Source organism: Cryptotermes secundus, unplaced genomic scaffold (assembly GCF_002891405.2).
Source record: "Cryptotermes secundus unplaced genomic scaffold, Csec_1.0 scaffold568, whole genome shotgun sequence".
NCBI lineage: Eukaryota > Metazoa > Arthropoda > Insecta > Blattodea > Kalotermitidae > Cryptotermes > Cryptotermes secundus.
This window is the reverse complement of record NW_019725423.1, coordinates 1,816,619-1,841,573: the sequence shown is the minus strand read 5'-3', so window position 1 is coordinate 1,841,573 and position 24,955 is coordinate 1,816,619. Positions and strand designations below refer to the sequence as shown.

The 24,955-nt window shown below is 39.1% G+C and overlaps 1 protein-coding gene across 2 annotated transcripts in view; it reads right to left on the bottom strand.

Moving 5' to 3' along the window:
• LOC111863375 (hemicentin-1) overlaps window positions 1–24,955 on the bottom strand; it is an 821,886-nt gene that overhangs the window by 98,451 nt on the left and 698,480 nt on the right. For both annotated transcript variants that reach the window (XM_023849641.2, XM_033751034.1), the window contains exon 6: window positions 13,472–13,623. In XM_023849641.2, coding sequence (XP_023705409.1) covers window positions 13,472–13,623 — 152 coding nt within the window. The remainder of the gene's footprint in view (window positions 1–13,471; window positions 13,624–24,955) is intronic.

The window sequence follows — 24,955 nt, the reverse complement described above, 5'->3', positions numbered from 1 at the left end:
TATCATCTGGGGCTGGTAAAATAGGCCAGAAGTGGCCGCAGTACAAGGGACTTAGTCCCACCCCACCAGCAATGAAAAAACATTTATAATAGACCTAAGAGTAAAATACTAATTGTAGCGAAGTAATTTACATTTCAAAACAAAATCAGCTTATTTTATATCCAGTGACTGACATACTTGGCACGCAATGCATGATCAAGTATTCGTCAGATCCTTACGAATATCCCGTTCGCAATTAGAGTAGGCAAACAACATGTAATTAACAAACACATGTTGTCAATAATTTCACATGCCTCGCGAGATTAATAACCATACAATATTACTTTATTCAATGTTGCACGTGTCGCTAAAGGGCAATTACTTTATTGACTGTTCTCTACTTGTATTGCCATGAGGCATGCAGATTTGTAAAGAAGAGCATTACGCAGGGAGAAAATTCCATTCTAATACACGTCATGTGGTTATTAGGATTTGTATGGATTTGTGATGTTGGTAAAACTACTTTTTAGAACACTTCAAAAACTACACTTGCAAGTCAATAACAAGAATGATTCGTTATTTATTCCTGAATATTCAACAACTGCGTTTTGACTGTACACGTTATATATAAGGTAAAGCTATTCCTTCAACAGGCCGTGAAACCCATAGGGTTGTGAGACGTAGAGACTCCCACATCTTCTAGACAATCGGCCCACAGATGGCGGTAAGGTTGTCAGCCTTACGTGCCGGCCGCCCTTTACCACCCAGGAAGATTTTTTGGTACTCATTTCTGTTAGAGGCTTAGTCGACCCGAGGGTCATAGTGCAGCTGGAAGGACTAGGTCAATTGAAGGAATTCAAATAATCTGGAGTCGAACCCGCGACCTTCGAGCTTGTAGCATAGCGTCTCAACCAACTATGCTACCGCGTGCCCCCATATATCATCTAATGAAACTGAAAAATGATCATGAAAGACAATAGGTAAGAATTTGGTAGAAAATAATGATTCGTATTTCCAGCTATTAATTAATCTAACATTCGTCTCGGAAACGGCGCAAAACTTCGAATCGGGTATAATCAGAACACGTTTTGCAAGTTTTACCTCTCCGCCAAACTTCTCGGCATATAAACCTTCGACATATACTGCACGTAAATTCCTAGAAAATAATCCATTTCGAGTTCCGATATATCGAAAAGTGAGGGCGGTGTTGCTCGTATTGATGTCAAAGCAAAATGTGTCAGGAGAAAGACTGGGTGGTTACGGTTACTACTTATACCGTGGCCTATTAGAATATATATTGATAAGCCTTGTTTGGAATGACAGTGCTCAGTACGTTAGAGGTGAAACTTCATTGAAACTAAAATATGACAGATTTCTGAGTTGTAAATAAACATTACAGTGTATTAAACTTTACACCATCAACTATAAACTAATTGATTTTCTGGAAATTTCTGGCTTCTGGGATACAACGCAGTGTAGTCTGTTGCATGTCAACCGATATTTCGGAAGAACACGTCGCCTCCATTTTCAGGACTGAAAAGTAAATCACTTCAGGAATTAGCATGAAACAGGCAGTTCTGCGGATTACATGATGTTATATCACTGAAGATGGAAGCTTCGACAAGTATCTCAATGAAACTTCAATTTGTCCTCGAAACTTTTGTTTTGAACCTAATTTCGAGCCCCTCTAAACCGAAATCCCACGTAACGCTACTGTATAATGAAACGGCTTAACTAAATTCTTCCCCGCATGCGCTTTGACCTCCCGAGTGGCCTGTCACCGACATTTACCCACCATTATTTTTATGTAATTGCTCATTCTGTGTTTCGTCATACCTGTCCATTAACAGTCAAAAGGATTTATATTAGGACCCTCTGACAAGAGAACGAGGGACCTGTTAAGATTAAACAGAGATCAACTCAGACTGGGGGTAGGATTACTTACTGGACACTGCCACCTAAAAGAACACCTTCCGAAAGTGGGACTGACAGAGGATCAAACTTGCGAGAGGTGCTTACGAGAAGACGAATCAGCCACACATCTTATGTGATTGTGAGGTTATAGCTTATTTAAGATATCGCCACCTGGGTCAATTCTTCATGGAACCAAGTGACTTTTATGACGCCCCCGTTAACAAAGTCCTACATTTCATTCCAAGTGTAGGATTAATAAAGGTTAATTCAAAGGGGAAGCAAAATAGACAATTCAAGGTCGCAGTGTTAGGGCCAGTTTTATGGCTCACCCCTCGTACTCATACTCATACCTGTCCACTATACCTGAACCTTCTTAATTAAGTAACGGAAGAACACTAGAACATTCTCCTCCGATATGCGACGTTGCGTAATGTGGCATATAGGAATATGTAACGTTTCGGAAGAATCTGTTTTCTCTATCTTCAGGGTAGAAGAGAAAGTTGCACGTTAAATTTAAATGAAACCTGAATTGATAATCGGCCATTCAACATGGCTGCTTTTGGTGTCGGGTATAAAAGCGTCCTTCATCAGAAATCATGATTTCTTGATCTACACACGATTCCATAGTACTCATTATTATTATTATTATTATTATTATTATTATTATTATTATGCACTTGATGATATAGGTAATAAAGACAGTTCCGAAGTCACATACTCGTTCCACCTATTCCAAAATAATTCCAAAATATTCGGCTGTCCTCATGTTTTTGTTATCAACTGTGAAATTTGTTTCGATGTTATTTCATCAGTCTTTCTAATCAGATGTTTTGCCAATTCTGCCTATTCTCATTTATTTCGGTTCGTATTGAATTTATTTTAAGCTCTTTCTTAATATTGTCGTTCCTAGCCTCATCTAGTCTATGAAATCTTAGCTGTTAGTTAAGTATATCGTCAGAAGTATTCTGTACAGTCTTAACTGTAAGTGCTTCACTTCCACATAGCGAAGTATCTAAAGTTACGTTATTTATACACTTTCAATACCACATATAAATAAATAAATATCAAGTTCTCTGTCGTTCCAGGCTTCTGCTCTAGACCCTTGAATGATAAGGCATCCAGTACATACTATTTTAGTATAATATAAATAATCGAATTATATATATATATATATATATATATATATATATATATGAGCTTACAGGTTTACAACCTTCGGGACCATCTTCAGATGCTCAAAACTGAAAGGAACTTATTTTGAATTGTTATAGGGTTCAGTTAGTTATAAATTATACAGCCATAATATATACATTTTCCATTGTTTCTAAAGCCCCATTGGGTCTTGGCCTCTGATTTTTAAATTCATAATCATTTTACAGATGGTAGGACTCCTTGGACGGGTGATCAGCTCGTCGTAAGACCTCTACCTAAATACAGGAAAACACAAACACAAAATAAACACATATACACATCAAACATCCATTCCTTGTATGGGACTCGAACCCATGATCCAGGCTTCGGAGCGAGCAAAGACAGTGCATGACTTACATCGCTCTGCTACAGTGACCAGTCATAATATACAGAACAAAATTGTAGGTCTATAAATACTGTCAATAAAAATGATTTCTTTTTACGTTTCTTCTCTTGCTAAAATTTGTACAGCAGGTTACATCTCACCTTAATTAGCTTCTGCTAGATCGACAGCGTAGCCACAAGAATGGGCATAAACTTGACCGCCGACATGTCCAAGCCTCTTATATACTCTCCATCGGGTTTGGCTTCGCCCTTAATTTGGTTCTGCTGGATAAATTGAACTAGGGATCTACGTATGAAATGAGATTCGTCCTTCGCTTGTTTATTGAGAATGAGGATTCACACGTATTTGATTCAGATTTGAGTAATATACAGGTCAAAACATTCAGAGAGATGAGGATCGAGACTTAAAATTTGAAAAAACAAAATACTGATACCCCTTCATAGGGTCTCAGAAATGAATTAATAAAACCTCGAATAAGAAACTAAGTGTAATTAAGAAGACGTAACTAATTTCATAGAAAATACACTACAGAACAATGCCACAGAAAGAAAGTATGAATCACTTATTTTATACTTTGTATTTCAGGAGGCAATTTTGAGCTACAAAAATAACCATTGCTCTGGTGACGATGGTTCTGCTAACGTAATACAGTGTGTTCCGTTCAAACCTCCCACATTTTAATCAATAATTGCGAACAAACTGTGATAAATTATGGAATATAATTAACACCAGATGAAAGAAAAACTCAAAGAATTTTATTTCCGTTTTTCTTTGGTGCAGCTACAGTATCTGGCCGCGTATACCTTGATATGTTAGAACAGTTCTGTATCCTCAGATAGCCGATCTGCAACCTAACATAATCTTCCAACGAGATGGAGTCCCCCACATTGGGGTCTGGATGTTCGGAGGTCTCTCAATGCCACCTTCCAAAAGCGCTGGATTGGACGTGGCGGACGAATTCGGTGGCCACCACGTTCACCGGAACTCACTCCGCTCGATTTCTTCCTCTGGGGTTAAATGAAGGGCCGTGTGTTCGCGCCTCCAGCAAATGACCTCCCAGATTTACGAGGCTCCATCCGTGAAACGATTGCTACTGTACCAATGGACATGTTGGAAAGAACGTGGCAAGAAATTGCATACAGATTGCATATTGTTCATGCTAACAATGGAGCACATGTAGAGGGTTGTTAGTGTGTCAAATAAAATGTTTTGAGTTGTTCTTGTATTTCCTTTAGCTTAATTTTCCAACCATTCATACTTTCTGTTCTAAGACAGTGTTACGTATTGCGCTATGAGCACAAGGAAGCGAGGCGTTTTCCCGTTGTCTGGCTGAGGGTTTATAAGAGAACCACACTGCCTAAGGGGTCAGTTAAAATGCAGCAGCCGCCGAAGACAGTTGGAATATAGCAGCAGCCGCGGGAAGAAGAACCGAACGCGTGGTTGGAAGATTTGATGTGATAATTTGTTATACTGCCGAGGGCAGTAATTGTAATTGTAAATTGTGTGATTGTGAGAACGAGTGTTCAATAAATTCGCTATATCAAATAAGGCGTGAAGTTACAATATGATAAAGTGTGGGAGGTTTAAATAGAACACTCTATATACGTATCATAACATGTTTGTCATATAGTACAAGTCCATGGAGTTAATGCAAACAGTAACTATAGCCGTCATGCCAGGGTTAGTGGTAGTGGCGAGTGTATTGGTGACATTGACAGAGGTTGTGGTGGTGGTGGTGGTGGTAGTAGTAGTAGTAGTAGTAGTAGTAGAAGCAGCAGCAGTAGTATTAAGATTATTAGTATTAATAGTAGTGGTAGTGGTAGTAGTAGTAGTAGTAGTAGTAGTAGTAGAAGCAGCAGCAGTAGTATTAAGAGTATTAGTATTAATAGTAGTGGTAGTAGTAGTAGTAGTAGTTTAGAAGAGGTAACTGTAGAAGTAAAGCCGGAATTCTAGCAGCAGTTGTCAGTGTTGAAAACAACCGGAGACAACAGGAAAGATTGATGTCTGCAGTCTGAAGAGCCAAGTAGCCTTAGCGATCTTTGGAAGAGAAAGATTCCTACTTAGAGCAAAAAGTGCTTGCTCCAGGGTAATCTACTGTATAAGAATGAAAATATTTCAAGATATGTATACATAGTCTGCATCTGTTCCCCCCCGTGGAACACAGTGACGTCCCAGAATGATCGCAGTTAATCTTCCAGGGTTCAAAAGGAAAGAAAGGTCCTCAAATATTCATTAGTTTGTGTCTGAAAATGTACCTCTTTTTAAGACTCTCTCTCAAATATGAATAATGAACAGATATAAGCATATGCAGTCATTTTAATAATTAATTGCAGATCTATATTGAATACACTTGAGAGGCACAGAAATTGTGTTTAAAATTCGGTGGTTTCCACTTCGATAAATTTGAATTGTGCCTCAAGAACTCGAATGTGCTTTTTATTTACATGATTTGAAGCTTTCTCGGTAACTATCTGTCATGAAGTCTTATCGGTCGTTCAGCTGTATAAAGATTGATTTTGTATCCGACGTTTCAGAGACTGCCTCCGTCACTTGCACAGGTATTGATATCACAGTGAAGTAGCCAAAAGAAATATTCATATCTAGTGATACAATACGTCATGTATCACATCACCATCTGATCTCAGAGGTAGATACAGCCTCAGAAATTTCTGTTTCAAAAGAATCTCTTAGAGTAAGCTTTTGTGGAGCCAAAGGCTACTACAGAACTATTTGAAATGAAGTGCATAAAATCAGCAAGTTTTTGGTATGTTCGCTCCTAATGTTAGAAGAATATCCAATTCCCCACATGTCCCCATGTCATGGTGCTTAATAAATTAAGCACAAGGAAAATTTTACTTTTTACTCTATATCTCAGTTAATCCTATGTTTGTTAAACGCCTTAATTACATTGAGGCGTTGGTTACCTAAAATCAAATTAAGTATACTTACAATATTTCATGCTATTTACTTAGGCATCATTCAGTCTGGAAATCATTTATAAATTTATAATATCACTATCACACAATTATGAAGCTTTTCACAGAGCTGGAAACCTTACGCATGGAAAGGTATCAAAGAATAAAGCATTAAAATGGAGCAGATTGTCACGTGGGAACCTGCATAGATACGTAGCCCAGGGTCCAGTCGTTAGCACTGAAGCACTATATTTACCTCTTCAACTCGGAAATACATTACACAAAACATCGAATATGAAGGAAGTAGGTAATGTTATCCTAAGAGATTTGGACTGAGGTTTAATGGAAACTTAAATTAACTGATCACCTTCGCGATGACCTCGGTTCGTTTTCTTAAAAAGTTCAGCAACATTTTCATTTATTTTATTTTTGAGGTGGAATGACATTTATTTCTTAGCAATTCCGTTGAAAGTTTTATATTTGTCGCTAAATATTGTTCAGTTTCGATAACAATTATGTAACCAACAACATTTAACATGAATTCAATGTCCCATTGCTAACTCCTCGCAGGTCACGGTAGCTGAGCGGTCTAGGGCTTGTATTGACTTCGCTCGCTTGGAAGCCGTGATCGTGAATTCGAATCCCACACAAGGCATAGATTTGTGGTGTGTATGTCTTTATTCTGTGTTTGTGTTGTCATGTGTTTAGGTCGAGACTGCGACGAGCTGATCGCCCGTCCAAGGAGTCCTCCTGTCTACAAAAATGGTCAATAAACTCAGAAATCAGCTCTATGCTCCGAAGTTGGAATAAGAGGAGAGAAAAAATGCTAACTCCTCAATGTTAAGATCTCTTCTGGCTTATTAATTTTTTCCGGTAATGAGGAAAATCTTTAAATTCATATAATTACCAATATTAATTATGAATAAGCTTAATACAAATTATAGCATTTTTGCAAATGAGATAAGAATACTAAAATATATATTTACTAATACTCGTACATTATACACTGTAATAAAGGAGCTTTGAACACTAACAGTAATTTTGTGTTTTAAAATTCCATGTTACTAGAAGCACTGTCGATTTATCGTTCTGTTTCATACCTTTTATTCGCCTCTTTGCGGATTCTTCCATTATTTTATTTGCATCATGCTATTTTCTAAATATAGACTGCTCAATGTCGGTACATGTATATATATATACTGTCTTGTGTTGCCCAACTCCAGATGTCAATAAGAGATGATGGATGAACCTGCGTTGACGGATCTGTACGGCAATGACACACATATAGTGTACCTTCATTTTTGACGTGTAATAACGCCTCAAGCTACATTCAAATTACGTTTGAAATTAAGCCCATATACTTTTTTTAAAATAAGGACTTATGTAACATTTCACCGCAATTAATTTATCATCTCTGAAGCCCGTGTGTGTTTCTTTGACATTCTGGGTGTTTAAAATATACCCATTACTGCATTGATATTATAGTGTATTGGTCAATCTAGAACATTCTCATCGCTTCTTTATTCTGTGTCTCTAGCGATAAAAAAAAGCTCCCGGGCTTGTAACTTGACTAGAACTGCATTTACATTCTCGTCCGCTGCCCCGTTTCAGTACCCAATAATTTTATAATCTGCACAGAGGTAACGAACCGTGCAGCTTAAATTATAGCTTCAGTTCCCGTAGAAGCGCCACTTGTCGTGATTCCAGCGCCACATCGACCGTCACTTTTTTTTTCACCACACCAATCCAGTTCCATTTCGCTATGGGACTCTGTCTCAAAACCAATTCAGTAACTGAATGTTTCAAAACATTGGCTTGTTAAACAATGTCATATTCATGCTGCAGCTCTCTCTTCCTGGATCTATCATAACTTAGTATGAATATCTCTGATAAGAGTTTCTTTTTATAACATCTTTATCACAGTTACGCTAAGCAATAATCAACTAACCTACAAGTCAAAATAATAACTGCTTAGTTGATTCTACAGACGTAAATAGGAAGACAGTCATATCTCTAAGTCTTTGAACATGTAACCGAGACAGTTTGAAATAAATTAAATACATGCTACCATTAATAGACAAGTTTAGGAACTTCGGCATCTGTGTATCTTATATTTAAATACACGGATGCCGGAATTTTTAATCTTATCTGCCGATTATTATTATCATTTAGTTTAACTGTGAATTAGTTTCTATCCAGGTGGCAGTGGTACTACAATAACACACAACACACATCACAAAATAATATAACACGTTCAAATAAAACACAGCATACAGAACTACATATACAATTAAGGACGCACTATACACAATGAATACAATGCAAACATAGTTACAACTACAACAAATACAGTTTACCACCCAAATAATTTATAATTTTCTTGTATAATATGATATTGCAACATAAAATTTTCAAGCGTGACATTCTCACTGAGTAAGGCAGAAAGAGACTTTCTCTACTTTGGAAAATTTTCCAGAATTCTGTGGCTTACGAATTATTAAGGAACTTAAAAAAGGAAAAAATAACAAACTGAGAAATATTTTGAAGGTATTGGTACATTTTTCAGCACTAAATTTGGAGAGTCATGAAAGTAATTACCTCTTAAATTGCCACTGAAATTTGTTATGTGTTTTATGCAGCCAAAATATGTTCCATGAGCTGAAGCACATTTATCCGAAAGATTTATGAAATAAGAATAAGAAATCCTCACAAGAAGATCAAGTTCTTTCCTCTTGAAGTCAGATGGTGTAACTTTCCGCGACATAACAGTAGGAAAATTTATCATAATAAGTGGATAAAAAATATGACAGCCGAAGATACAACACGTTGACACTACCAGATCCTAGAAATTCGTGTTTATTCACTCCGTAACATGCAGTAATGAAAGGGACGTAATTAATTAAAAAGGATGCTTTCATTTCTGACAAAGGGAATAATTATTTTGCAGCTATTCAAAGAACATTTTATATTTCTTCAACAGATGCTACATTCCGAAATAAGGTAATGACTACAAATATACGAGTCACAGCAGCAGAAATTTCTGCATTTGCCTTCTAAAGCTTCTGTGGTGTGGGCGTTAATATTGTGGCGTTCGAAGCAGCGGGTTAAAGGTCGGGGTAAGAAAAAAGTTTTAAATTAATTTTAACAAATGTTTGACATTAACCTGAGAGAATTTGGGGTAGCAAAGATGAATAATTGTCGACCTGTCACAGTGGAAGCCCAGTTTCATTTACATGGCAGTCCATATGGGAATTGTGGTGAACAAAGTGGCGCTGGGTCCTAATCTTCTCCAAGGACTTCGGTTTTTCTTGTCAATTGTAATATTTTCAGCACTCCATACTCATCTGAGGCAGGCATAATAAGCTTATAATAATCCGCGTTATTAAGAATTTGTGTTTCAAGCTGCCTCTGCGATTGTAAGAAAATCTTATACATCATTTGGTCTTATCTGCACACAGCATCAATATTGAATAAATTCAAAGATTACAGTCATACTTGAGAACCTCGCAATTTCCCACCTGGTGAACGAATTATTCGCAGCTTATGCATCCTGTAATTTTTCTACTACGTTCAGAAGAGCCCACCACTGGGAAGGTCATACGACGTAAGAGGTAAATGCTTATGTTAATCATATGATGTGATGCATAAGGTCTACGGTTATATGTTTAATATAGTCACGTGTAGGAGGATACACGTGACGAAAATAACGGGTTCTAGATTTTCTCTCTTAATTACAATTAATACAGTGCTATTGCTGATTTACGTACTTTCAAGTTTACCGTTCCACACGCACTAGGATTCTCAGTTTCCACTAGCCGCCTCGCAGCAACAGATCTCACTACAGAAACTAGCACTTCAAATCACTATGAAATTTTCTTGCCTTCAATCATTTTGTACTCCTATGACCTAATCTGTACTTAACTAATCTTCACAATTCACTAAGAACACGCTCCATTCCCGTCCTTGTACTCTCAAGCGCTTGACCCTCCTGGACTCTTCTTAGCTGCAAGAGGACTCGTGTTATATAGTCGCGGCACGGACAACGTAGAAAACACAATTATGTTGTTGCGTAGCGCCGACCACACAGAAAACAAGTCACGTGATAACAATCTCGTCAGTCCACTGGCGTGCTGACTGTTTCCCAACAACGAGCTATAAACATTCGTCCTATTGTTGCGTGCCCGTATGGCGGGGTGGTTATCGAGCCGTTGCCTGGCAATGCTTTGACACGTCACAATACTATTTTCAAAATGTTTTTAATAAAGCAACACGTTTCACTTCTTGCATCGTAATTCATTCTGATTAATTCTAAAAATACAGAGGAAGAATAAAATATTACATCCACGCGTGAGAAGTCTACATTTGTGTAATGCCGCATAATACTAGCTCTTCAGTAGACGTAAATATATTGTACTTCGAAATTTGTAAATATTTTGTAGTGGTAAAAATGTATACCTGCGTACTTTAGAGTCAGTCAATTGACAAACTCAATATTCCGATATAGCATTATTTTCGCTACATCTACCAGTCCAAATAACTTACTAATGCGGTACGCTCTCTCCAGATCAATTAGGGTCTTCTATGAACCAACAAACTGCATATTAAAATTTGTCGCATTTGAACCTCGTGAATTTTGGGTGTAAATGATCTGTCAGATGGAAGAACCTCAAACTGCCTCATGAGAAATGCGGTTCTCACTATAACGGATAATCAGTCTTCGGTCTTCCAGATTGTGGCATAAATATGGCCTCATATGCAACAAGGCATCAATCTCAGAATTCCCTTGCTTGGAATTCAAACACAGACTTTCGAAAAGAGAACGAAGGCATCAGACTTTCATACCGATGCCATCTTGTTCGAACATGCAACGATCAGATGCCACCGGGAATTATCACACCTTCCTGCAAGCCCCATGCCAACTGTTTGGGCGAAAGCTACGTACAAAGCGCCGTCAGTCAGCGGCAACTTCTCCGACACCGCTATTCGGCAGGGAAACAAGACTCGCAGGGGATAACGCTTATTTCGCAGCATGTGTGAAGGTTTAGAAGAGAACTCCTTGCGTGAAATTAAGGAGTAATGAAATGTAAAGAAAACATTAGTAATGCTTAAGGAAAGTTTACCTTTCATGCTATTTTGAGATTGTTTTTCGTGTACTCACTCTTTTACCATGAGCATCATAAAACGACGCGTTTCGAAGAAAAGAATCGCCCTTTATTTTCGTCACGTCTGCTGGAAAATCTGCTAGTAACAAAGCCCAAATAAGTCAATTTCGTATAAATCCGTGTACGACATACAAAAATTTCCATGAATCCCTTTTGACTGTGGTTTATTCAGATCATACTGATGAACATTTACTGAAGAACTCCAATGAAATTTACGAATTCCATAGAGAAACTCAATTTTCGAGAAAGTAACAGATAACGAGTAAATAAAACCCCTGCTTATTATGAAGCACTTATGTTTGTTACTGCGTTCACAAACACCCACTACAGGTCCACTAGCCCGAATCAAATGATCCCAGGCCTCATTTCCGCTCCGTATTTCTTGAAAGTATCTTTTACAATTACTCACGCACAGAAAATTAGATACAGGGCACATATCAAGTCCTTTCACCGATCTGATGCAACATCTTTACGGCATGCGCATTGCAGTCAATTTCACTCATTTCATTCGAGTTTAATGATCAGTTTACGTCTTCTTCTTCTACATTTCGTGTTAGAGGCTCTGGCCTGTTTACCATCAGACTTAATCTGAAACTATGGATCTTATAGACAGTTGGTAGGACTTCTTGGGAAAGTGATCAGCCCCGTCGCAAAGCCGCTATATACACAGGAAAACGCAAACACATATGAAATGCGGATAAACATCTACGCCTCGACTGCTATTCAAACTCACGGTTCCAGTGCTTGAGCCAGCGAAGATGTTTGATCCCTTAGATCGTGCGACCATTCCGATCGGCGGTCAGTTTACCGGGGGATCTTAATTTCCGCATTTTGAGTATAGATTCTGATGTAACTCGCTGCAATTTTAAGATTATTATGATGACAAACCAATGAACTAGACACTGGAATAGGGACCTTTTTGAGAAATAGTTAATAAATTGCACAGTCCGAAAGTAGATTACCGCACTTGCAAGAGACAGTCGCTGGACTCTGTTACCTACGGGTCTATATGCATTACTGGACCCTTTTCAATGAATTTCAGTTGGAAAAGGACGTCTTATATAGAAGTTACAGAGATCCGCAAATGTTACGAATATTTATATATAACACAGTAACTGCTGGTAATAAAATAATAACCTATGTTACTAAAACGGATGTCTGACGAAACGCCATCACCTTTGTACCTATTTGCGGGAACATAATGCAACCCACAGCACATCACCGTGTACATCCACAGAGTATAGAGTGGCCATGCGCCAACAGAAGTTGTCTCGTTAAATCCGGAAAGAGACGGTGTATTTCACCATTCTTATTTTTCCATAATGTCGATAAAATTCGACTTAAGCGTTAAAATTGGCTCTTCTTCATGAAATTTAAATTCGTTAAGCTACATCAGGTTAGATCTCCCATGCATAAAGCTATACAAATTATGCTAACTTGTTCTGAAGACGGGTATGTGCTGGCTGAATACTGAGACCAGTTTCCATTACTTCCCAGCTGCAAGCCCACTTCATTCACTCTCAGCAGTAGCACATAACATAGCTGTAAAAACATGAAGACACACAGCCACGTGGGAAATGTTACCTCATAGAGCGGTTTCCGTTGAAACCACGGAAATGAGCCCAGTAAATCTGGCATCATCTGGCTAGGTATCTTTATTTCGGAATAGAATATTTACCCACAGAGATACTGGGTTTTCGGACTTTATCCATCGTCCTGGTTTTTAAGATAACTAGTAAAAACACGACGTTTAGGAAACTGGATTGAGGCTAGCTCTTTCTAAGGGACCCAACAGAATAGGTGTTTTTCCTTCACCTGAGGACGTAAACAGATCCAGTTTCCGAAACGTCGTGTTTTTATTAGTTATCTTGGAAACCAGGACGATGGATAAAGTCCGAAAACCCAATATCTCTGTGTGTTATACACCATCGTCGGAATCCTATAGTACCTACTTGAATATTTACCGTTTCTCGCGTGTGGTCTAGCAAAACTCCTGCCTTCCACCAGGAGATGTTAGCGGGGGGTCGTGCGCCAGAAGATTGACAAGCCACCTCATACTCACTGGCGGCACTCAGCGGTTGGTTCTCTCCTAGCAGACGGACGTCCAATGGGCGCACTGCAAAAAGAATGTATTCAGAATCTCAGTGATGTGGCTATCTTATCAAGGAACTAACATGGAACACCTCGTTATCATCATTATGACCTAAACGTCTGGCTGTACTTATGTCACATCTGTTATTACCGTCATTGTCATATTCTCAAATATCGCGGAGAAGTATTTAGTATCCGTGATTAGAATGTGCCAGCTTCAGCATTTAGAGGGTGCCGCGTGGTCAGCGCAACGGAACCCCACGGCCGTTAATTTTGGTTTTCTAGACCAGAACCTTATTCCCTTGAAATAGCTCCTCAGTTATCCGTACGAGGCTGTGTGGACCCCGTTCCAGACCCAATACTTCTCAGAAAATTTAGTAGCGCCGGGAATTGTACCCGGGACCTCTGGATCTGTAATCTGGAACTCTAAAATGTAATAAAATATAATATCCTGAACGTCAAATATAGTAACTCTACGTGACATAACACTATGATGGATCGTAAGGGTATAGGGTGCGAGAACAACTACTGAAACCTCAAATATGATAGACAAAACTATGCCAAGATTCGAATAAGCTACCTGACAAATACAAGTGTAGGCTTATTTAGATTGTGGTCCTTTCGGCTCTTATATCATGTAATCTTGTATGTTCCCATAATGCATGTTACCAACCTTTCGTCGAAATCTCTTGCTCCATCTTAAAGTTAGAAGGGGGAAATATAATATTCCCCCCCGCGACGCACAGCCAACCATATACAGAGCTACGTATCTCAACACAGAAGAGCGTGTCTGAACCTTCACCGCTGTGAAAAGCTCAGATGTCAGACAAGGGTAGATTTCTCTGCAGGATGCAGAAAGTAGGTAACGTATGCTGACGTTGGAGTGTTAGGAAGAATAAGCCGACAGTCCACTTCTGCACCAGACATACATGTCAAGTGATAGTTTGCTTATTTGTGCATTGTGAATTTCTGCGGCGTCTGTACGCCCGAGTTGTGACGTAGAACCACGAAAGGGAATGTGGCGAGGCAGCAAGAAAGATGCTCTAAGATAAAAATCAAACATTTCTCATTTCCTTGCTAAATACTGTAACACCGGTGACATCGGCATCACTTAGACAAGTGGGACTTCCTTCTTTCTCTGATGACTTCTTTCGGATTACGGGTTTCAAGATGCTGTATGCTTAACGTTCGCTGGAAAAACATTTAAAGACCAGGAATTTTGTTAGGAAGGTATGAAAACATACAGCCTAGTACAGGCTTTTCGAGTGGAGATTAAACAGACGTAGAGAGAGAGAGAGAACGTTAGAGAGGGAGGGAGAAAGAGAGATAAAATATATTTCATCATACTTCCATGCAGTTTATAGATGCTGTGCACAATATTTCAGTCAAGCGTTGAATTGTTAGACTGAGGGTCAATTAAAATATAAAAATATCTGAATTATTATGATAGAATCATTTCAAAAAATAAAATTAATTTAACAAAATAAGCTTTCTTTAGCAATACGAATAAGCAACTTAACAAAGCGACAGGAAAAGAATCGTGTAAATACAATCAGAATCAGAAGGAAAGAGTATTAATGATAACAGAGGCAAATGAAACGTAATAATGTATGACGTTATAGTATGAGTATATAAATGTATGCAAGATATTGCAGATACATATTCCTTAACAAGCAGCTCAGTTCCAGCCCGAAATAAGCAGAAGTTACAGGCGAAGTCTTCAGTTTTATAGAACACCGAACTCGGTGCTGAGCCTTACTAAACACAAAATGACCAGTTCACATGGGCCTGCAGCTTCAACATGTACCTGAGCAGTGTTCCATGAAGGTTTATAGAGAGAGAAGACAATTAATGTCCCATGCACTTCCTGACGTTTTACCCTCGACTGAAGTGTCCTCTGTATTCGTTAGAGAGGTCGACGTGCAGGTCTTGGATTGTGGCGAGGGGGATATTACCGCTCCCGCTGCGAATCCAATGCCTGTCTTCTTGCTCGTGTCAAGTCACTTTACTGATTGAACCAGTCGGTAAATAGTCCATTTAAAAATTAAAATTTTGACTCTCCGTAATCGTTAATTTTCTTTTAAGAGAGAACTTTTTTTTTGGAGCACCAATACAAAATTTCACACTTGACTACTTTATGAAGTCGCCAGAATTCTTCATGTTAGATACTGACTTGGTATTGAAGTGGCGCACTCTATACTCATATATTACTAAACCAGTTTTAGCGTTGAATGCAAATTTTCTTTTCAGCGTCGCTGTCTTTAAATTAATCTATGGCAAAGGTAGAGTCAGAAGGTACAGAGAGATGAGCCCGGTACCAATAAAACGAACGAACCAATGGAACAATGCTGTCATGTTAAAGCGGTGCGTTATGTTTCAGAATCACATGTGTCTACTGTAGAGTTACATGTAATGCATTAAAATTTGGGGGACAAAATATACATGCCGAAGTGATATCAGAATATTGGACAACGGCAATCAAGTCGAGTATAATTAACGAGTTATGTCATTATTTCAGGTAATTCGCTGAATTTTAAGCAAATTAATCTTTAATACGTGCCATATGTATATTTTTTTTAATTCGGTTAGTGGGGGGTGGAGTCCAAGTGGGTTCACGAGGCACGGCGGCCACTGATTGGCCTATTATAGCCTGCCCCGGGTGATTATGATGATGGAGAATTTGGTGGAATGAAGATTGGCAGGGCCTTCACGGCCTGTTATAGGGATAGCTTTTACTTCTTCAGTAACATTCGCAAGATGAGGAATTTGATCTAACTAAGCTCGTCATCAAATACCTTTGAATTATCAGATCGAGGGGACTATGATGGACGGATCATATATAACGCATTAGGGATATGAAAAGTCCATCGGACTGTAAACTTTTGGTCTGAAAATCAGAAAGGAAGAGGCTATACTGGAGTTGTACGTTAGATGCGAAAAAATTGTCTTAAAATGGAGGGTTCTGTCTTCTGCGACACACCACCACATAGTCCGTTGGAAGTCAACCTACGTTTCAGGGTCGAAGAATAAGCCATAGAAGCGAAGGAGGTAGGAAGCAAAGGAAATGGAGGCGTCACTACTTCCGGTAAGTCGGATGACTTCCTACCTACCACTTCGTGACATATTCGAGTAGATACACGTCTTCATGATCAACGCTGTGACAATCTCTAACCTTGCATATGTAAGTGTAATTCATTTGTCTCAGGAAAAAGCCAGTGACCCGCCAGTAGCCGAGTGTTTTCGAGATCCCTAAAGGCAGGGAATTTCTCTAAAAACGGAATGGCCATCAGCTTATGAAGCAGGACTCTGATTCATGGTGTCAGTAACAGTTTACTCCGAATTATACAAATTGACGGCTACAACATACAAATATAATATTATACTCTCGTGATAAATTTTCTTGTACACGTATGCCAAAGAGATAAGTTTTTATGTACACGTATGCCAAATTTGGTCGATATTCATTAGCGTTATTAGGACATGAAACATGCCTATGGTCTAAGGGTAGACAAATGTTGATACTATGTGCCAGATATATTTTTTTCCCCTTTGGCACTAGAGCCCCAGTGGACCTAGGCCTACCTCAATGAACTTCTCCGTTCACTTCGGTTTTTCTAGATCTTACACATTCGGTAGGACCTCTTGGGCGGGTGATCAGCCCATCGCAAGGCCTCTACCTGTACACAAACACAGAAAAACGCACACACACAAACTAAACATCCATGCCCTGAGTGGGGTTCGAACCAACGATCCCGCTTTCCAAGCGAGGGAAGACAGTACATGCCTATGTGCCAGCTATATACCTTCATAAAATAACAAATGAAAGAGTTCTATTGTACAATTAAACCCTAACACATGGATACGGGCTGTGACAAACACGCTCAAGTAGAAAATTCGAAAAGAATTTGTTGGACTGTGTGGATTTCGTGACCATTGATGACCATTACGATATTGTGGAGAATTGTGAGTTTATCGAGGGTCTGAACACGAAAGCGGTCACGAAATTGCGAGGCAGACTGTAATTTGTGTGGAACCTGATCACAGAAAACGGTCACGAACTTATGATGAGGAAACCAAACAAAAGACACGCCTGCTGCGGTCGCATAAAGCGGCAACAGAGGCTCCATTTATCGGATGTTGAAATTGAAAGCATTTGTTATTATTTTGAGGGAAAAGTACTGCAATTTCCTGTTTCGGATACGCCTGAGTCATTTTCAATTTCTCTCTCTATTTCTCCATTTTCAGTGTTCGTATTTGTGTACCAATTTGAAATACAGGAACCTGAAAACTGGTTGAATTACAGAGGACTACGGGTACAGTTACCCACAAGAGGAAGTTGTAGTACAATACTTGTCAATGTAAGACTTGAGGTGGCCACGCCATAGCTCAAGCGGTTAGTCGCTGTCTTCCCACCGCGGCCGCCCGGGTTCGATCCTGTGTCTGGTCAAGTGGGATTTGTGGTGGACAAAGTGGCGCTGGGGCAGGTTTTCTCCGAGTACTTCGGTTTCCCCTGCCAATCTTCATTCCATCAATTGCCCTACAATCACCCTCACCTATCATCTGGGGCTGGTACAATAGGCCAGAAGTGGCCGCAGTACAAGGGACTTAGTCCCACCCCACTAGCATTAAAAAAAAACTTGAGGTTTCTCCGCGGTGACTATGAAAAATACCGTCTTCTGGGATGTGGAGCTGTGTAGATCTTGCGTAAACCGACGTTTCGGAGGAACATATCTCCTCCATATTCAGGGTAGAAGAAAAAGAAAAAATCTGCGAGCGAGGAACCGGCGTGAACAGGTGGCTGCAGACTAAGTGACCAGCCGAAAACACTTGTCACTGAGTCTGCAGCCACTTGCTCACGCTCTTTCCTCGCTCGCGGATTTTTCCTTTTTTATTTTACCCTGAAGATGGAGGCGATATGTTCCTCCGAAACATTGGTTTATACAATATCTACACGGTGCCACATTCCAGAAGATGACATTCTTAATACTTGTCAAGTTGACAGCCATTCGTTGGAACATATACGTTCATCTCAATAGTATTTAATGTGCTATATTAAACATGTTTTTAATATTGTGTTGATTGGTTAATTCTTGGTTTATCAGGCAACGGTTTTCTAACTAAAGAAGTAATACTGTGTATGACTGCAAGACGACTGTAAAGAATATAGACAGAGAGATGAAATAATGTTTGACTGGGGATTGCCTCAGGAAACTGGATAAACATTTATAGAAAAATATTTCTAGTATAAGTAGCCATAGCGAACATAGTTTAGTTATGGTATTGCTTGGAAGTTTTCGAACGGCCCTGCTTAAGGTTTTCTAGGAAAATTCGTATCACTTTTCTGCGTGCATTTCGGACACTTTCGGTGATCTTTGCTGCTTGAACTGAATATATTAGGCCAGCAAACTTACCCACAACAATACCATGAACATAGAATCAACCCCCTTTAATGTGAAATTACCCGAAGGAATTTTGCCGTGTTTCGAAACATAAAAATCATGCTAAAACATCTTATCGTCTGCGCAACTGATTTAGTATCGAAATAAATTCTCACTGCAACATAAGCTTATTCACCAGCCAATTCTTCTTGGCTAACAAATTGAATATACAGGTGAGGGCGTGCTTGAAAAATTTGTTCCACCACACCAACAAATCGCCCCTAGCGATGATATGAAGAGTGTCATCTCTTTAGCCCTTACCCTGAAGATTGAAAAGGATAAGAATGGAACAGTGTGACGAATATTACCATTGCTAGGCAACGACTCCCTATACACTTTCCAGCGAACAAGCAACAATAAGAGCTGTGCTCCCTGCGGGCCATGCTACAGCTAGTTGCTACATTACATAACAATTCTGACAACAGAAGATGTGTTTTCTATGTGGTCCGCGTTATGCCCAGTGCTAGGCAACGGATATGTAAACGCGCATCCCTAATAGAATATGGGTGTTTCCTGTGTTGTCGGTGCCTTGACTTGACCATTCTACTCGTAATTATATTTGGAGAACATTATGCGTTATGAAGCTCCTTATTATGCAGTTTTCTCCAACCTCCCGTCACTTCATCTCTCTTCGGTCCAAATATTCTCCTCAGCACCCTCTTCTCAAACACCCCCAGTCTATGCTCCTCCTTTAATGTCAGAGACCAAGTTTCACACCCATGCAGAACCACAGGCAAAAGTATGGTGTTGTATACTTTAACTGTTATGTTTCTAGACAGCAGACAAGAAGACAAAATGTTCTGAACTGAGTCGTACGAAGCATTACCCGAATTCAATCTCCTCTTAATTTCCTCCTGAATAAGTTTTGATTTGTTATAGTCGTTCCAAAATATCTGAACTGTGCCACACTTTCAAAATATCTGTTAACAACTTTTATGATACTACACTCTGTAGTCTGTTGAAACTCAACCAACCTTTCGTTGTAAGATTTCACCGCTATCTTGATGATTGAAGAATAAGTCAACAAAGAAGTTCTTCTTGCTACTTTCGTTATGCTTATTTCTTGTTTGGCTCAGTCTTCGACCCTGAAGCTGGATGCAATATGTCTCTCCGAATTGAAGATGATTTCCGAAGGCCTACATGGCGTTATGCGGATCATAGTGACCGCGCGGTCCATGTCATGAACCCCCTTCGCTCGCTTGAACACTGGAATCATTGTTTTGAATCCCACTCAAGGCATGGATGTCTGTGTGTGCTTTAGTCTGTTTTTGTGTTTTTCTACGTGTAGGTATTGCGTCGGGCTGATCCCCAGTCCTACCGACTGCCTTAGAATCAAGAAACAGAAGTGAAACGAAGCGTTTCACGGATGCCCTAGGCACCAAAGTGGGAGCAACAAGAGAGAGAGAGAGAGAGATAGGCATTATAGCCCAAAGACAGAACCTTTTATTCTATCAACGGTTCAGAAACCTAAGGACTGTAACCAAAAGTCGCTAAAAAGCCCGTTCGTTTGATGAACCGAAGTCCAAAAATTCATGTTTGATCTAATTAAAATAAAATATGTTAAATATAATGTGCAGTGAAGATATTCCAATTGAGAATAAAGTAATTTTCAGTCTGTTTCAAAAACTTCATTTTTCAAGACCAGTAACGATAATTTACTGAATGAGGGTCTATTTAAGGGATCGAAACATCTCTGATCCGGAATCAATAGAGACATTACCCTGAATGCACTGAAAGATATTGTGACTAAGAACCGAACCAATACTGCCATTTGATTGCATTTCTTCTTCGTGAAATCATAGCACAGATCATGTAGGATTTTCCTTAGACGGCAGACTGTTTATCACTGGTTTTAGACTGACAAAGCTAAAAAAAAAACTATTCAAGAAATATAATTCGTATTTCCTCAAGAGAAGTAGATATGTTCGTTTATAACCAAAAGTTTATTTCTTAAAATAATGTGCACTATTTCTCCACATATGAAAATATTTGTTTCTAAGCGTAAGATTTCGACGTTATCAGATGCGGAGAACAAGGAATGGCGCAGAAAGCTTTTTTCTCGTGAATACAGGTAAACAAAGTGACGTGCAGAAACAGAACAAGAGCGTGAGTCAACGAAACGAAATAACATAATGCGTAGTTAAAAATCCATTAATTTTACAATTATATATATGATAACACAGGCCAACAGCTGTTTTGGTGCCGGGGTATTTGGAGCTGATTTCATATGAATTTGATGCCCTGAATTCAAATATGGCATTAGTTTTTGCCTAGGAGCTCAAATTTTTAAGATATAACATTTTGGTGAAATATACGTTACACTATTTTAAGTTAAATCAGTGGATCAAATAAAAAAACTCAACATGGAATTTTTATTACTATATTATAATTATATTTTTATTTTATTATATTAAATACAAAGATAGAGGAAAAAATCATCGACTATATATAACAGTCAAACCAACTATAGTCACGGAACACTACGGAAGCTTCTTTTTCGTGACTTTCTTGAATGTATTTTAGAACAGTCCCTTTTTAAACTCCAGCAGTAATCTGCCATCATGTGTGTATCCCATCTTCCTTGGTAGCGGTCCTCCATAGTTTTAATATCCTGGTGAAATCTTTCACCTTGTTCCTCACTGGTGTCTCCTAAATTTTCAGGAAAACTATCTAAGTGACTGTGTAAATAGTGCACCTTAATGCTCATGTTACAGCCAAGGGATTTGAAACTGTTAAGCATCTCGTTTACCAGTTCAACATAGTTTTCAGCTTTGTGTTTGCCCAGAAAATTTTCGACAACTGCAACAAATGAAGTCCAGGCTTTTCGCTCAGCCTCGTTCATCGAATTTGCGAAGGCAGGATCCTTAATGAGTTGTCTTATTTGTGGGCCGTCAAATATTCCTGCTTCAATTTTTTCCGTACTCAACTGAGGCATTTTCATTTCTATATATGCAAAGCATGATCCGTTCTTATCAAGGGCCTTTACAAACTGCTTCATAAGGCCCAACTTGATATGCAGTGGAGGAAAGATGATTTTCTCTCGTCTAACTAAGGGATCGTTAATGATATTCTTCTCCCCAACGTACATGTTTTCTCTCTTGGGCCATTCTTTTCTAACCCAGTGGTGTGTTTTGTCTCTGCTATCCCAGAGGCACAAAAAGCAGGGATATTTGGTGTAACCACTTTGCTGTCCAAGGAGAAAATTTACCATTTTTAAGTCCACACAAATCACCCATTGATGTTCATGATACTTTATCTTCTCTAAGACCAAAGCTATGGTGTTATATTCTTCTTTCATTTTCGTGGAGTGAGCAATTGGTATTGAACCATATTTGTTTCCATTGTGTAGAAGGACACATTTCAAACTTCGCTTTGAGCTGTCAATAAATAGGCGCCAATCATCGGGAAAATATTCAGGAAGAGCCATTTTTTCCAAGAGTCCTCTAATTTCGTGACAATATACAAGATTGTAATCTTGAGAGAAGAAGGGTAGCAGATCCGTTTCTCTTGTGCGGTAAAAGGAAATTTTGGTTTCTTGTTCCAGTAAATTTTTGTCGTTCAACCTAGAAGCCAGTAATTCAGAAGCTTCTTTTGACAGGTTGAGATCTCTGATGAGGTCATTTAACTCATCCTGGTTAAAACGTTGAGGGATTGACGACATCCCTTCATAATCACTGTCACCTTCATTACAATCAGAAGGGTGATTAGAGGGAAAATACTCATCCTCACAGAGCTCTGGTAGCTGGTGAAACGTTGGGATCGGTACTTCCTCTGAGTGAGGAACTGGGCGTCTTGCAGAGGCTAAATCAGGATAAGTCCACTTGCTACGGTTGTTTCGATTGATTCCAGTAATATTTACTAGGCAGAAATAACAGTCATCGAAGTGGTTCTTGGGTTCTCTCCAAACCATCGGTACGCCGAATTTCAGACTTTTTCTTTTCCCGGTAGTCCACTGTCGTAAATGTTCTGTACAAGTTTTACAGACCTGATGCGGTGCCCAGGTTTTATCCTGATCACCAAGCCTAACACCAAAGTATACAAAATAAGCTTTCTTTACAAAGTCACTAACAGTTTTTCTGTTTTCTTTTAACGTGTATTCTCCACATATGTAACAAAACACATCAGGTTGATTTATACAACTTCTTCTTCTTGAACTCATTTTATTTCAATTCAGGAACACAAACACAACAATCTTCAACACAGTACGTTTTAGGTTAAATTTATAACAACTCTTTTACTTTTATAAACAAATATCACCCGAGGCCAACTTCGATGTACCCTGCACGGCGAGAACATATAAACTAACCTCAACTCTAGTGGAAGCGTTCAAGTTCACTTCACACCGGACAGACAATGCCATCTAGTGGATTTTGGGGGAACTCAGTGGACAGCAGACTGACAATAGGGCAAATATACAGGAACCAATCCTTGCATATGAGATTTAGAACTGCACAAAATACAATTAGAACTGCACATTTTGTGTAGAACTGCACGTTACAAAAACGCTGATCTAAAAAAGTAGAGCTGGTAGAGAAAAACTGATTTTATATTTAGATTCAGCGCCTTAAATATAACTAAAATTAGTTCTAAAATCCTAGACACCAAAAAAAATTTTTTTTTGTAGGCCTGTGTAATTAAAAAAATTCGCTAACAAGGTCATCTTACTGGTGTTGACACGTGACAGTTTTTCGTATGAAAACGTTGAACTTTTAGAGGCTGGCTTGTTATATCTGTTATTTGTCTTAACAATGATAAATATTGTCACTTGTAGGGGGGGGGAGCTACCCGTGACGAAAATAACGGGTTCTAGTTTGGATGATTGGATTTATTAGTACTTCCTTCACAAGTTATTTATTTTAATTATTACAGCGCTATCTCTGATTTACACATTTTCCAGTTCCCCGTTGCACACGCAGTAGGATTCTCAGTTCCCACTAGTCCTACCAGTGAATCTCAACACAGAAACTAGCACTTTAAATCACTATGAAGTCTTCTCGACTTCAGTCACTTTGTACTCCTCTGTCCTAATGTGTACTCAACCAATCTTCACAATCCACTAAAGACATTCTCCATTCTTGTCCTTTTACTCAAGTGCTGGACTCTTCTGGACTCTCTTTAGCTGCAAGCGGGCTAGTGTTATATAGCCGCGGCACGGACAACGCAGAAAGCACAATTCTATTGTTGCGTAGGGCAGACGACACAGAAAATGAGTCATGTGATAGCTATCTCGCCTGTCCATTTGTGCGGGGACTATTAACTAACAACATGCTATAAACATTAGTCCTATTGATGTGTGCGCGTATCGCGGGTGGTTACCGAGCCGTTGCCTGGCAATGCGTTGACATGTCACAGTATTTAAGAAACATATCACGATGATTACATACTGAAGTGTGTCAAGAGAATATAGGGCCACATCGTTGTTTGTGTGATGGTTAACATTTATTTCCATCTATTTCCCTAAGCTACCAGAGAATATTGTCGCAAATAGTCCTTTGTTGCTTAAATCAGCAGGAAATGCCGCTGGATGTCTGCTCGATTATCTACTGTAAGGTGAAACTTGGGTAGATTTACACCCATGTCTGTTGAATTAGGAAGTGAGACAATTGACAGACCTTGAAAGGCAGCCATTCCTTTGCGGATGTACAATTTCCTTATTTTGAAAAAATTAGAGGAGGCTTATGATAACACCTTGCTATCTGTGTGACTGTGTATCTCCCTAACACCTGAAAGCTCTTATCGTTGCTTGGTATGCGACTTGGTGAACACGTTCTGGCGGCAACGAATACATACGTTGGACTCTTTGTTTACTCTGCAGCCTGTGTCGTATCAAAGGGAAGTATTTAAAATAAGAAAAGTATGTCATTAAAAGGCGGCTTATCCTCCTTATTGTCTGTGCCTGTGTATCCCCCTATAGTTGCT